Source organism: Eretmochelys imbricata, chromosome 2 (genome assembly GCF_965152235.1).
Source record: "Eretmochelys imbricata isolate rEreImb1 chromosome 2, rEreImb1.hap1, whole genome shotgun sequence".
Lineage (NCBI taxonomy): Eukaryota > Metazoa > Chordata > Testudines > Cheloniidae > Eretmochelys > Eretmochelys imbricata.
Window position 1 is genome coordinate 22,578,404 of NC_135573.1, and position 14,514 is coordinate 22,592,917.

The 14,514-nt window shown below is 40.7% G+C and overlaps 1 protein-coding gene across 2 annotated transcripts in view; it reads left to right on the forward strand.

Moving 5' to 3' along the window:
* Nucleotides 1-14,514, forward strand: part of ATAD2 (ATPase family AAA domain containing 2) — a 94,806-nt gene that overhangs the window by 46,465 nt on the left and 33,827 nt on the right. For both annotated transcript variants that reach the window (XM_077809832.1, XM_077809831.1), the window contains exons 17-19: nucleotides 8,189-8,315; nucleotides 9,757-9,943; nucleotides 14,148-14,333. In XM_077809832.1, the coding sequence (XP_077665958.1) occupies nucleotides 8,189-8,315; nucleotides 9,757-9,943; nucleotides 14,148-14,333 (500 nt within the window). The remainder of the gene's footprint in view (nucleotides 1-8,188; nucleotides 8,316-9,756; nucleotides 9,944-14,147; nucleotides 14,334-14,514) is intronic.

Below are 14,514 nucleotides of genomic sequence, written 5' to 3' on the forward strand. Positions count from 1 at the left end.
TTTAGTATTTGCACTGTAAGTGACAATCCCTCACATAGTCTATATGTGCCTCTTGAGAATAAACATGTTGTTCTAACAGCTGTATATTATTTGCACTTTTATATATTTAGTCTGGGAACATGATGTAGTAAAATCTCATTCCTTGGGCAAATTAGAGATCAAAAAGTAAGAGGTGACATTTAATTTGTAAAAAGATACAAGCATCACCCTCGGTGGTATGGTGGGGAGTGGGAAAGGCAGTACTCCCTGCCCTCCGAGCTCCAGGTTCTCTGGCTGGTGGAAATTTTGATAATAGTGTCATTGAAATCTGCCAAGTTGGGTATCCTTCAAAAGCCCTTTCATCCACGAACACAATAGTACCAAACATGACAAGTTTAGAACAACTATGTAGATATATATGCTAGAAAATGTTTATTTTAAAACTTTTTAAAATTATATTTTAACACAGGGGTGCATTGCTTACAATTTAAAAAAAAAAAAAAAGACAGATACTCTTAGGAAGGTTAGCCTTGATGTATAGGATTGAAAACATTTATTTATCAAAGTAGTCTCTGTCTAGGGCACCACTACTAGACACATTGTTACACTGATCCTCATGTGTGCTGCACTATTTCACTGGCCAAAAAACAAACAAAGAAAAAGCGGTAGGATCCGAGTCTAAAATAGGAAAAGAACAAGTCAAAAATTACTTGGACAAGTTAGATATCTTCAAATCACCAGGGCCTGATGAAGTGCATCCTAGAATACTCAAGGAGCTGACTGAGGAGGTATCTGCGCCATTAGCAATTATCTTCGAAAAGCCATGGAAGACGGGAGACATTCCAGAAGACTGGAAAAGGGCAAATATAGTGCCCATCTATAAAAAGGGAAATAAGGACAACCCAGGGAATTACAGACCAGTCAGTTTAACTTCTATACCCGGAAAGATAATGGAGCAAATAATTAAGCAATCAATTTGCAAACACCTGGAAGATAATAAGGTGATTAAATAACAGTCAGCATGGATTTGTCAAGGACAAATAGTGTTAAATCAACCTGATAGCTTTCTTTGACAGGGTAACAAGCCTTGTGGATAGGGTGGAAGCGGTAGATGTGGTATATCTTGACTTTAGTAAGGCTTTTGATACTGCCTCGCATGACCTGCTCATAAACAAACTAGGGAAATGTAACCTAGATGGAGCTACTACAAGGTGGGTGCATAACTGGTTGGAAAATCATTCCCAGAGAATAGTTATCAGTGGTTCACAGTCATGCTGGAAGGGCATAACGAGCAGGTCCTGCAGTTCTGGGTCCGATTCTGTTCAATATCTTCATCAATGATATAGATCATGTTATAGAGAGTACACTTATAAAGTTTGCAGACGATACCAAGCTAGGAGAGGATAGGATTAAAATTCAAAATGATCTGGACAAAGTGGAGAAATGGTCTGAAGTAAACAGGATGAAATTCAGTAAGGACAAATGCAGAGTTCTCCACTTCGGAAGGAACAATCAGTTGTACACATACAAAATGGGAAATGACTGCCTAGGAAGGAGTACTGCAGAAAGGGATCTGGGGGTCATAGTGAACCACAAGCTAAATGAGCCAACAGTGTAACGCTGTTGCAAAAAAAGCAAACATTCTGTGATGTATTAGCAGGAGTATTGTAAGCGAGACATGAGAAGTAATTCTTCCTCTCTACTCCACGCTGATTAGGCCTCAACTGGAGTATTGTGTCCAGTTCTGGGTGCCACATTTCAGGAACGATGTGGACAAATTGGAGAAAGTCCAAAGAAGAGCAACAAAAATGATTCAAGGTCTAGAAAACATGATGTATGAGGGAAGATTGAAAAAATTGGGTTTGTTTACTCTGGAGAAGAGAAGACTGAGAAAGGACATAAGTTTTCAAGTACATAAAAGGTTGTTACAAGAAGGAAGGAGAAAAATTGTTCTTCTTAACCTCTGAGGATAGGACAAGAAGCAATGGGCTTAAATTGCAGCAAGGGAGGTTTTGGTTGGACATTAGGAAAAACTTCCTAACCATCAGAGTGGTTAAAAACTGGAATAAATTGCCTAGGGCAGTTGTGGAATCTCCATCATTGGGGATTTTTAAGAGCAGGTTGGACAAACACCTGTCAGGGATGGTTTAGATAATACTTAGTCCTGCCTTGAGTGCAGGGTACTGGACTAGATGACCTCTCGAGGTCCCTTCCAGTTCTATGATTCTATATCTCTGTACAAGGCAGGCTGCTCACTAAACATTTGCAGGATGGTGAGCATCTGTTCTTTTCACACAAGCATTTGAGTAGCTGGAGAATTAATTCCAGGAGTACATGGTATTTCACACACAACTGTTGTGATCAGACATATCCATGCCTGATAAAGGAGGATAGTTTTGGATGTTCTTAGTCATCCCGGAGCCATTCCATTGCTTGATCATTTGCCCTTGTAACAGCAGGTATTAATGCTCCCCTTGTTGGGGGCAGTTTTTCTCCATTTGTCTGCTTCTTAGAAAACATTCATCAATGTAGCTCTGCATGTGTCATAATGTTGGTCTTCAAATGATAAACTCAGCATATGAACTCCTCCAGTGCATTTATGATTTCATCAGCGACAGTCTCTGCCATTACAAGCACCTTCAGAGTGAGGAGAGTCTCTACAGAGGCTGAATCAAATGCTTTCCAGCAGGATAATATGGTCTTTTAGGATATGACGCTACTGGAAGGCTGGCTGGAAAGAGCGGCTCTCAATGGTCCGAGTGATAGGAACACATCTCTGAGGAATATATAGCAATTCCGTTCCCCAGCAGCACAAAAACAGAATCTTACAGAGGTCTTGGGTAGCATCTCTAAGAGCACTAGAACATCTGTCTTGTGCAAACATCTGGAGTTTAGAAGAACACCTCTCTGTGGCATTGACGGCAGTCAAGAAAATTTTAGTGTCATCCTCCTCATGGGAACCAACAAAGAAACTCCACTGAACATCACAAGGCAGCACCTTCATTATGCCATGTGACGACACAATTTTTCAAACAATTCTTCATGTGTTGGAGCATTTTACTTGCAAGGTATGTGGTTAACTCATCCTTCATGCAAGTACGAGACACTAGCTTCTTCACTGTGACATTGGAAATGTTCATGGAGTCATTGATTTTTTTGTATTGGACAGATGCAATACCATGGAGTCACTTCTTTCTAATGATATTTTTTAATTGATTCCTCTGCATACATATCAAACATGAGGTAGACTTCTTCATAGTCCAGTATTTTCTCTGTAGCCTCAGAATGAAATGTTCTCACCCAGTCTGTCTCTTTTCCCCCTGTCCTCCATGTGTCCTATGCTGTCCATTCCTCCCATGTCCTGTGCCTCCTTACTGGCCCCCTGGGCAAGACGCTATGAGGAACGTAGCCTCTTCTCTTCCCTATCCACATTTGCTCTCTGTTCTAGTGCCACAGCAACTCCCAGTGGGCAAAAGGTGTAACTGTAGCACTTCTCCAGAGGAACGTATTTTCTGTGGAGAGAAAAAAAATTCTGCATGGGACATGAATTCTGTGTATGCACAGTGGCTCAGAATTCCTCAAGGAGTAGCAGTTGTATTTGTTCATGCATTCCATCTGCATAAGGAATGTTAATTGAACTGAGTAATCAGTGGGGTTAGCAGGTATCATTGGCAGGATACATACTCGGTCATTTGCTATGGCATTTCATGGATTCCTGAGTTAAAGACTGACCATGATGGAATATACCTTTCTCCTGAAATGATGTAGTATGGTATGACCTGCGTGTCTGGAACATTTGAGGGTACATCTTCTATCTCTTCAGCTGAAGCCATACTTAGTCATTTTTCACCTCTGGAGTGCATTCCACTTCTGCACAATAACAAAGTTGTTGTGAATGTTAGTGGTATGCACTCCCACTAACATTTGCAATAATTTTGGGAAGGTTAACAAGGTTAGTGAATGTAGAAAGCTCTACTGTAGTTGATTTAGCTGCTGCTTTATTGAAAACTGGACTTCTTGGACTTCAGAATTTTTGGACCTTGATAGGAAAGTGAGTGAGTCATGAAGTCAGGAAGCTCCTTCAAGGAACGGTTCTTTGCTGGTTCAGAGAGAAATTGAGGGACTGATCCCCATTAATACATTCCTGATAGCAGACCATAACAGTAGCATGAAGGGTACCTTTGCTATCTGCTGTATCTTCAAGGAAGTCTAAGTAATCGGCAGGACAAAATATAAAACTACCCTTGATGAGGTCTAGAGGAATGTACAACCCTTCATTGAATTCCATATGGCAAAGAACCTCATTTGCAATTGCAGTCTCCAGACAGAGTACTTTGGTTCCTCCACAGACTACAGCAATGCTGTGCATAAACTGCACAAGGAATTTATTATAGGTTTTGGAATTAATTGTTAAACCAATGGCCACTTGTAGTGGTAGATTATGCATATGCCTTGCGGGGGGGGGTGTGTGTGTGTGTGTGTGTGTGTGTTTGGAAACCTGTCTTTCACTGAAGCGCTCGTGCATGAGACTTTGTGATAAAAGGAAACCCTTGTACTCCCCTTGCTTACTGTCCTGTTTTGCAGGTGCTGAAGTCACTGCAATCACAGATGCACCATTTAAAGTAGCAGTACAGGTCAAATGTATTTATTTTTTCAGGTTTGGCATTCAGTGTGGATCCCTAAAACTCCCACGAACTGTGGGACAAAATGCTTTTCCATAAAACATTTGGTAGCTGCAAACAGTCTTGTCAGGAAAAAACTATGTATTACTGGTGACATCAGCACTTTCATTACCATGGTTTTTGGGGCTTTTAAGGTGTCATCAATATAAAGGGAAGGGTAAACACCTTTAAATCCTTCCTGGTTAGAGGAAAAAACCCTTTCACCTGTAAAAGGTTAAGAAGCTAAGACAACCTTGCTGGCACCTGACCAAAATGACCAATGAGGAGACAAGATACTTTCAAAGCTGGAGGGGGTGGGAACAAAGGGTTCTCTCTGTCTGTGTGTGTGTTGGTTTTTGCCGGGTCCAGAGCAGGATTGCAGGTCAGAACTCCTGTAAAAAGTCAGTAAGCAATCTAGTTAGATATGCATTAGATTCTGTTTTGTTTAAATGGCTGATAAAATAAGTTGTGCTGAATGGAATGTATATTCCTGTTTTTGTGTCTTTTTGTAACTTAAGGTTTGCCCAGAGGGATTCTCTATGTTTTGAATCTGATTACCCTGTAAGGTATTTACCATCCTGCTTTTACAGAGGTGATTCTTTTACTTTTTTTCTTCAATTAAAATTCTTCTTTTAAGAACCTGATTGCCTTTTCCTTGTTCTTAAGACCTTAAGGGTTTGGGTCTGTGTTCACCTATGCAAATTGGTGAGGATTTTTATCAAGCCTTCCCAAGGAAAGGGGGATGGGGGGGGGAGACGTTGCCAAGTGGGCTCTTTCCCTGTTATATTTGTTAGTGGCAGCTTGGTGGTGGCAGCAGTAAAGTCCAGGGACAAAAGGAAAAATAGTTTGTACCTTGGGGAAGTTTTAACCTAAGCTGGTAAAAATAAGCTTAGGGGCTTTTTCATGCAGGTCCCCACATCTGTACCCTAGATTGGGGAAGGAAGTGGGGAAGGAAGGTGATTCATTGTTGCAGATAAGATTACTAAAAACTACATCCGTGTCCCACAGTTCATCTTCGATAAGTGCTTTGGGAGCATTTCTGCTAACCATTTGTTCCTCTTCAGTGCCAATCAAAGCAAAGCCAACCAAATCTGTACTTAGCCTCTGCTACTTAGCCATTCCATCCATTTGTTATAAATTTGTTTGGGATTGTAATTAATTGTTATGTTATGTAACTATGTGCATACCATTTGTGGGTGGATTCCAGTAATGTCAGGCTGCATGCTGATGTCTTACTTAACCAGTGCCTCATGACAATTCTTAACCTAATAAAGATCATAAGCAATACCCTGAATCACTGCTTTTTTGGCCATGATGGCAAATCACCTTGAAGCCGGGCTGTCGATTAATTGCCGTTAACTCACGTGATTAACTCAAAAAAATTAATCGTGATTAATCGCAGTTTTAATCACACTGTTAAACAATAGAATACCAGTTGAAATTTATTAAATATTTTTGGCTGGTTTTTCTACTTTTTCAAATATATTGATTTCTATTACAATACACAATACAAAATGTATACTGCTCACTATATTATTTTTTATTACAAATATTTGCCCTGTGAAATTGATAAACAAAGGAAATAGTATTTTTCAGTTCACCTCATACAAGTACTGTAGTGCAATCTCTTTATCGTGAAAATGCAAGTTACAAATGTAGGGGTTTTTTTGGTTGTGGTCGTTACATAACTGCACTCAAAAACATAGCAATGCAAAACTTCAGTGCCTACAAGTCCACTCAGTCCTACTTCTTGTTCAGGCAATCGGTAAGACACACAAGTTTGTTTATATTTACGGGAGATAATGCTGCCCACTTCTTATTTACAGTGTCACAACTAAGTGAGAACAGGCGTTTGCATGGGACTTTTGTAGTCAGCATTGCAAGGTATTTATGTGCCAGATATGCTAAACATTCGTATGCCCCTTCATGCTTCAGCCACCATTTCAGAGGACGGGCTTCCATGTTGATGATGCTCGTTAAGAAAACAATGCATTAATTAAATTTGTGACTGAACTCCTTGGGGGAGAATTTTATGTCTCCGGCTCTGTTTTACTCACATTCTGCCATATGTTTCATGTTATAGTACTCTCAGATGATGACTCAGCAGCTGTTGTTCATTTTAAGAACACTTTCTCTACAGATTTGACAAAACGCAAAGAAGGTACCAATGTGAGTTTTCTAAAGATAGCTACAGCACTCGACCCAAGATTTAAGAATCTGAAGTGCCTTCCAAAATCTGAGAGGGACGAGGTGCGGAGCATGCTTTCAGAAGTCTTTAAAGAGCAACACTCCGATGTGGAAACTACAGAACCCAAACCACCAAAAAAGAAAATCAACCTGCTGCTGGTGGCATCTGATTCAGATTATGAAAATGAACGTTGGTCTGCACAGTTTTGGATTGCTATTGAGCAGAACCTGTCATCAGCATGAACACATGTCCTCTTGAATGGTGGATGAAGCGATATATGAATCTTTAGTGTATCTGGCATGTAAATATCTGGCGACGCCGGCTACAACAGTGCCATGCGAACGCCTGTTCTCACTTTCAGGTGACGTGAACAAGAAGCAGGCAGCATGCTCTTCTGCAAAGTAAATGAACTTGTTGTCCGAGTGTTTGGCTGAACAAGAAATAGGACTGAGTGGACTTGTAGGCTCTAAAGTTTTACATTATTTTATTTTTGAATGCAACTATTTTTTGCACAATTCTACATTTGTAAATTCAATTTTCATGATAAAGAGATTGCACTACAATACTTGTATTAGGTGAATTGGAAAAATAGTATTTTGTTTTTTATAGTGCAAATATTTTCAATAAAAAAATGTAAAGTGAGCACTGTACACTTTGTGTTCTGTATTGTAACTGAGATGTAGAAAACATCCAAAAATATTTAAATAAATGGTATTCTATTATTGTTTAACTGTGCAATTAATTGCAATTGAGTTTTTTTAATTGCTTGACTGCCCTACCTTGAAGCACGCTTTCCATTTATAGTAATATGTAACATTAAAAAAAAATTAATCAGGTATATTCTGAGCATTAGCTGATAACACAGTACTGTCAGTCAAGGGCCACATTTTAACTTTGTGAGGGCTAAATGTTTGACAGGCTTGTATTAAAGTACAATTTTAATTTTTTTTAACATTTTCTTGAATATATATCTACACAGTTCTATGTTTGTCATGTTTGGTACCATTGTTTTTGTGTAGAAAGGGCTTTTTACATGATACGAAACTCGACCCATTACCACCAACCAGAAGACCTGGAGCTGGCAGCCAGGGGGGCAGCAAGCCCCGCCTGCCATGCAGCAGAGGGCAACACCATTGAAATTATTTCTGTAGATTTTTGCTAATTTTCTTTCTATCATTAACTTGCCCACAGAATACACGTGCTCCCAGACTAATGGCTGTTTCTCTAAAGTGTTTTAAAATTGTCTTTGGATTGAATAAACCACAGACTAGCGTGTTGAATTGTAAATAAAACTTTTTTTCTTTGCAAGTGAGTGATGCAAAGTTCCCAGGAGAATTAACGAACCTTTTTGTTTTTTCAGATGTTGTAAGTCATATTTTAGAAAGTGACTTAACGTATAGTGATGAGGAAATGCCTTCAGTGTTTGAAAATCCACTTTCCCAGAAAACATCTAATAAACAGAAAGCTAATGTCCTTAATTTTAACAGGTACTTGTCTTTTTGTTCTTCAAATTGATTTAGGCTGCTTGATCCTTTGGTGCAAGAGAGATGTTCTGGGTTTTGTTTCCTTTTTCGGGTAAGGGAAGGGTTTTGCTTTCTTGCACCAGTCTTTGCCAGAAATAAACATAGAAACAGGCAGATAAAATTGTTGTGAAAGTATCTGATTAGAACTGACAAAATTTAGGGGAAAAGGCCCTAATCCTTCAAGGAGATTCTCAAGCTTGGGGTACAGAGATTTGGAGATTCATCCCACCCACCCCTTAGAGCACCTTACAGGATTGAGATCTAAAGTATGTAGTTTGGCCTGTCTCTAAATCACATTGGTATTTTTCTTTTAGACATTTTTGATGCCTTTATACTTTTAGTTTCAAAGTTTATATATTTGAACATACTTGTATTCCATTGTAATTAACAGATTCGCAAAAAGAAAAGGAGTACTTGTGGCATCTTAGAGACTAACCAATTTATTTGAGCATAAGCTTTCGTGAGCTACAGCTCACTTCATCGGATGCATACTGTGGAAACTGCAGAAGACATTGTATACACAGAGACCATGGGGGTAGCTGTAGCTCACGAAAGCTTATGCTCAGATAAATTGGTTAGTCTCTAAGGTGCCACAAGTACTCCTTTTCTTTTTGCGAATACAGACTAATACGGCTGTTACTCTGATAACTAACAGATTGTTATTCTCACCCCCGCTGTTATGTAATTTGCTACTTAATTTGACAATAGCTACGTTAATCTTTTTAAAATAATAATAAATTTTACTGATTTATTATGAGAATCCTCAAAAACTTGTTTGAAAAATCATACTTTTATGGAGTCTTAGTTTGGGTTGGACCACCAGTTATTGCAGTGAGAGATACTGCCAAATTCCTATTATTATGGTGGTTGAGGAGATGTTCTAATTTACTGAATTTAAAGACGTATGCCTATTTCACGTCAAAGATTCTAGCCATTAAGTGCATTGTAATAGTATGGTTGCAAAAACCAGTACTACACTCAGAAACATGGTTCATAAGAACAAAACAATTAAGAAACTGGAAAGACTTTGCTCGCTGTATTAGATTAACAACCAAACTGTGTGGAAAGACTGAACAAGTGAAATGAATCAAATAAAAACAAATCAGTGATAGAAGTAATGTAAGTATATGTATTTACTGTAATCCATAACCTATACTACTACAGCTTTACTGTTTTTTTCTGGTATATCTGATGCCTTATGTAAGAGAATAAGCAGAATTGTTGACGGTACAGATTTTATTTATTTATTTATTTATTTTGTATTCTAAAATTATGGTAGAGTAGAGAGCGACAACACCTATGCATTCATACATTGATGGGAAATTATTTTGTTTTGTTTTTAGTTCTTGTTTTTTGGGTTTTTTTAATTATTTAAAACTTTCTGATTTCACAATTCTTGTTTTAGAAGTGCTTATCGTCAGCCAACATCTTATAGACCAAGGCTCTTGATAGTTGGAGAGCCCGGGTTTGGACAGGGCTCTCATTTGGCACCAGCAGTAATACATGCTTTGGAAAAGTTCACTGTGTACACGTTAGATCTCTCAGTTCTGTTTGGAATCAGTACCACATCACCTGAAGAAACATGTGCACAGGTATTTTTTTTTTTTTTTTTTTTTAAATCTGTTAAGAATAATAAATTGTTTTCCAGAGTGGTTTTGGAGCAAAATGATTCATCTGAGACTAGCAAAACTATGACTTGTGGTTCAGTTTTAATGGGTATCTTCTAACTTTTTTGTGTCTGTCTGTGTGTCCTGTTTCATCTCTGTTGGAAAGGCCACTCCTTTCTTTGGGTAATGATCATACAGATAAAATGGAACGTTGTCCTTTTTAGCCTTCTGCAATGAAGTTGTTTATAAAAGAACAGTGAGAGTTTTTTGTTTTTTTTTTAATCTTCCATCATAGCAACTCCTTTCTCTCAATCCTTTCCCCTTCCTTCTGTCTTTCTCGTTTCTCCTGCCACCCCCACCCCAGTTATTGAGAATAGTTTTGAGAACACATTCTAATATACCCTTGAATTTACCAAAGAAAAAGGCTTCTTTTCTTTTCCTCCTTAATACTCATAAAACGCCTTTGTTTTGACATGTTCTAGCCATGTATTTGAAAGAAGCCCTGTTGTACTGATAAGTTGTTAATAAAACTCCCAAACAGACTTGATCTCCCACAGCTGTTTCTGTCATCCGAACCTCGAGTCCCTTCATCTCACAGCCGGAAGCTCCATGGCTCAACACTGCAGAGCTAGCATGCTCTGTACTGGTTCAAGAAGCGCTTTTAGGGAGCAGAAAACCATCCAGTAGCGCCACTTAGCAAAGTGGAAAAGATTCTTGATCTGATCTGTGCAGAAGGGGCCTCACCTACATAGTTGACACTACCTTTCATTTTAGATTACTTGCTCCACTTGAAACAACAAGGCCTAGCATTGTCATGTATTAGGGTTCATCTGGTGACAGTTTCAGCTTTCCATCTATGGGTGAATGGCCGTTCTGTTTTCTCAAACTCTGTGTGTAGTCCTTTCCTTAAGGGCCTGGAGATTATACTCCCAGGTACAGCAGCCACTCCCTCCCTGGGACCTCAAATTGGTGTTGGCAAGGCTAACAGGTCTTCCATTTGAACCACTGGTAACATGCTCTCTGCTCTAACTGTCCTGGAAAGTGGCCTCCCTGGTGGCCGTTGCTTCTGCTAGAAGGATCTCTGAGATCCAAGCCATTATGTCGGAAGCACCTTATACAGTCTGCTTCAAAAACAAGGTTCCGATGTGGCCACAATTGGCCTTCCTTCCAAAGGTAGTCTCGCAATTCCATAGTAACCAGAATATCTTCCTACCTGTTTTCTGTTTTGAAGCCAAATGCCAACAGATAGGAACAGAGACTCCACTCACTGGATGTCTGATGTGCACTAGCCTTCTACATAGAAAGGACTAAGTCATTTTGGAAATCTACTCAGCTTTCTGTAGCCTTTGCAGACAAAATGAAAGCCTTCCAGTCTCAGCTTAGAGAATTTCTTCGCGGATCATTTCCTGTATCCGCAAATGTATGACCTGGTGAAGGTTCCCACTCCTCCTACGCTGGTGGCGCGTTCCACAAGGTCTCAAGCATCTCCAGCAGCGTTTGTAGTTCAGGTTCTTATACAGGACATTGGTAGAGCAGCAATGTGATTGTCAGTCCACATCTTTGCATCTCATTATGCCATCAGCCAACAAGTGAGAGATTACATGGGTTTTGACCGAGCAGTATTACAATCAGCATGCCAATGAAATCTGAACCTTCCATCTGTGCAGCTTCTTGGGAGTCACCTACTTTGGAATGGTTATGCGCAAACATGTGAAGGAGGACAAAACGGTTACTAACCTTCCATAACTGTTGTTCTTCAAGATGTGTTGCTTTTGTCCATTCCAAAAGTCCCTACCGCACCTACCCTTCTGTTGGAGTTAGCCAGCAAGAAGGAAGTGAGGGGGCTGCGGGTTGGTGGGACCCTTTATACTGGTGCTGTAAGTGTGCAACCTCAGGAGTATGCAACCAGAGCCATCCTGACAGATACCACTGAGGGGAAAACTTTCTGGCCGGTGGTGCTTGGGGCAAGCACACACCTACTTCGGAATGGACATGAGTAACACATCTTGAAGAACAGCAGTTATGGAAGGTTAGTAATGGTTTTTTGGGGTTTTTTTGTTTGTTTGTTTGTTTGGGGTTTTTTAACCATTCAGCAATTTTCTATCTTTTAATATTATGGTTCAGAACATACACCTCTACCCCAATATAATGCGGGTTCACATACAACATGGTAAAGCTCCGACACATGGCTCTGAGCAGCGTGTTAAGGGTGCTGGGCCGGGGCCGAGGGGTTGGATAAGGGGCAGAGGGTCTCGGGGGTGGTCAAGGGCTCCCCCCGGAAGGTCTGGGAGGCAGGAGCTGTGGGGCAGGCACTTTTGGGGGCCCCGCAGTCCCAGAGTGGCCCAGGGGATTAGTGGGGGGCCTGGGAGCAGCCTGCTCTGCTTCCCCGGCCCCGGCCATGTCGCTCGGGGGAGGGGGCTTGGGAGAAGGGATCCCTCCCGTAGTCACCGGCAGCGGCGGAAGCGGAGCAGCCCAGCCCCAGCCCGCTCCACTCTGCCAGCCATGGCGCTCTGCTTCCCGCCGCAGGTGAGTGCGGGACCTTTCCCCAACACCCCTCCTGCCCCCCCCCCCCCCCCCCCCCCCCAAACGACACGGCTAGGGCCAGGGCAAGGAAAGCAGAGCAGGCTGGGGCCGCATCACTTCGCTTCCCGCTGCTGGTGAGTGCAGGGGGCGTCCTTTCCCCAACCTCCCTGCACTCATTAGCAGCGGAAAGCAGAGCGCTGCAGCTGGGAGGTGGCGGAGTGGAGCGGGCTGGGACCACGTTGCTTCGCTTCCAGCTGCTGCCGGTGAGTGCCTGTCGGGGGCAGGGGGTGTGGATAGGGGTTGGAGCAGTCAGGACGGAGCAGTGGGGGGGGGGTCGTGGGGGTGATTGGGGGGGGTGTCTCTGGAGGGAGCGGTCAGGGAACAAGGAATGGGGGGGCCAAAGCAAGTTCAATATAACGCAGTCTCACCTGTAATGCGGTGAGATTTTTTTTGTCTCCGGAGGACCATGTTATATCTGGGTAGAGGTGTACGTAACATAACATTTATTTTGCTTATGAGAGTTAGGAAAGTTATGGAAAACACCATGCCCTACCTAATGTCAGCATGTTCTTATCTTTTCCAAATGTGGGTTTTCAGGGGACTTTTTGCTCAAAATTTAGCAAGCCTTATCAGTAATTTCACCTGTTGCATTTTGAGGGCCTTATTCAGGTAGCACCGTGTTTAGCTGTTCCCCAACAATTCTATTAGTATAGTTATAAAAGTGCCGCTTTCCGAAATCTAAAACCATGATTTTTGCTGACTGAATCTGTGGTCATGTCTGTTTTTTCACTTAGGTGGCCCTCCCATCACAGTAATATCTGAGTGCCTTGTAATCTTTAATCTACCTCTGAAGGGAAGCACTATTATCTCCATTTCACAGATGGGGACTTGAGACCTCGAGAGACTAAGTTACTTGCCCAAGGTCACACAGGATGTTTGTGGCAGAGCAGGGAATTGAACCTAGGTATTCCATGGACCAAGACAGCACTCTAACCACTGAACTGGCCATCCTTCCTCCCTGTCTGATCTCTGGCAGCATAGGTTCTCATCTTAAAATAATGCATCTTTTCTTGCTCCCAGTTTTTTATGTTTCCAGAAGGAAGGTAGGAGACAGTTTTCCGAAATACACATTGATCTTTCATTAGAATCCGTGCTGTCAGGCTAACAGGGATTATCCTCATCCCATCAAAATTAATTCTTTTCCCCCCTACCACTTTCTTGGTGTCCGCACTGGTAAACAGTGCACAATAAGAAGGTAATTTAAAACAAACACTTTTCTCTGGAATTTTAAATTCCTTGATGTACATCAATGCACATTTTCTTAATGTTTCTACCTTTCTCTGGAAAAGTCACTCCTATAGTAATATTCAAATAGGCTTCAATCCTGTTTCTTGTTGTGTGTGTTTTGTTTATTTTTTTACTCTAGACAAGACATTAATTTTAATAAAATTATACAAAATCACCTGTAATAATTTATAACTGGGTTTGTTTCATAGTTAACTCAAGGTAGAAGTTTGCTTCGGTATTAAGAATTATTCTTTCCCAGTTGTTGCTTGTTTAGTATATCAACTGTGAAATAGGAGTGACTAGTTGATATTTAATTATTTATTAGTGACCTATTCATGTGTTTCTCAGTATTTCCAAATTAATACTTTTCTTTTACTAGTTGATCCATGAAGCCAAAAGAACAGCACCAAGTATATTATACATTCCACATGTCCACTTATGGTGGGAGACTGTTGGATTCACTTTGAAAGCTACATTTACAACATTATTACAGAATATTCCATCATTTGCTCCAGTTCTGCTGCTTGCAACATCAGATGTACATCATGCAGCTCTACCAGAAGAGGTACCGTTTGTCAGTGCATTTAATATAATCCTCATCTCTTCAATTCAAATGACTTCTTAATAATAATCTAGTTCTGGTGGTTTATAAACCTGTCAAGATTGTGACCTTTTGGTCAAACATAACAAGAAGCAAATACAAATATCCTTGCTTACAGTAGATTTCACTTGTAAAAAAAATACTG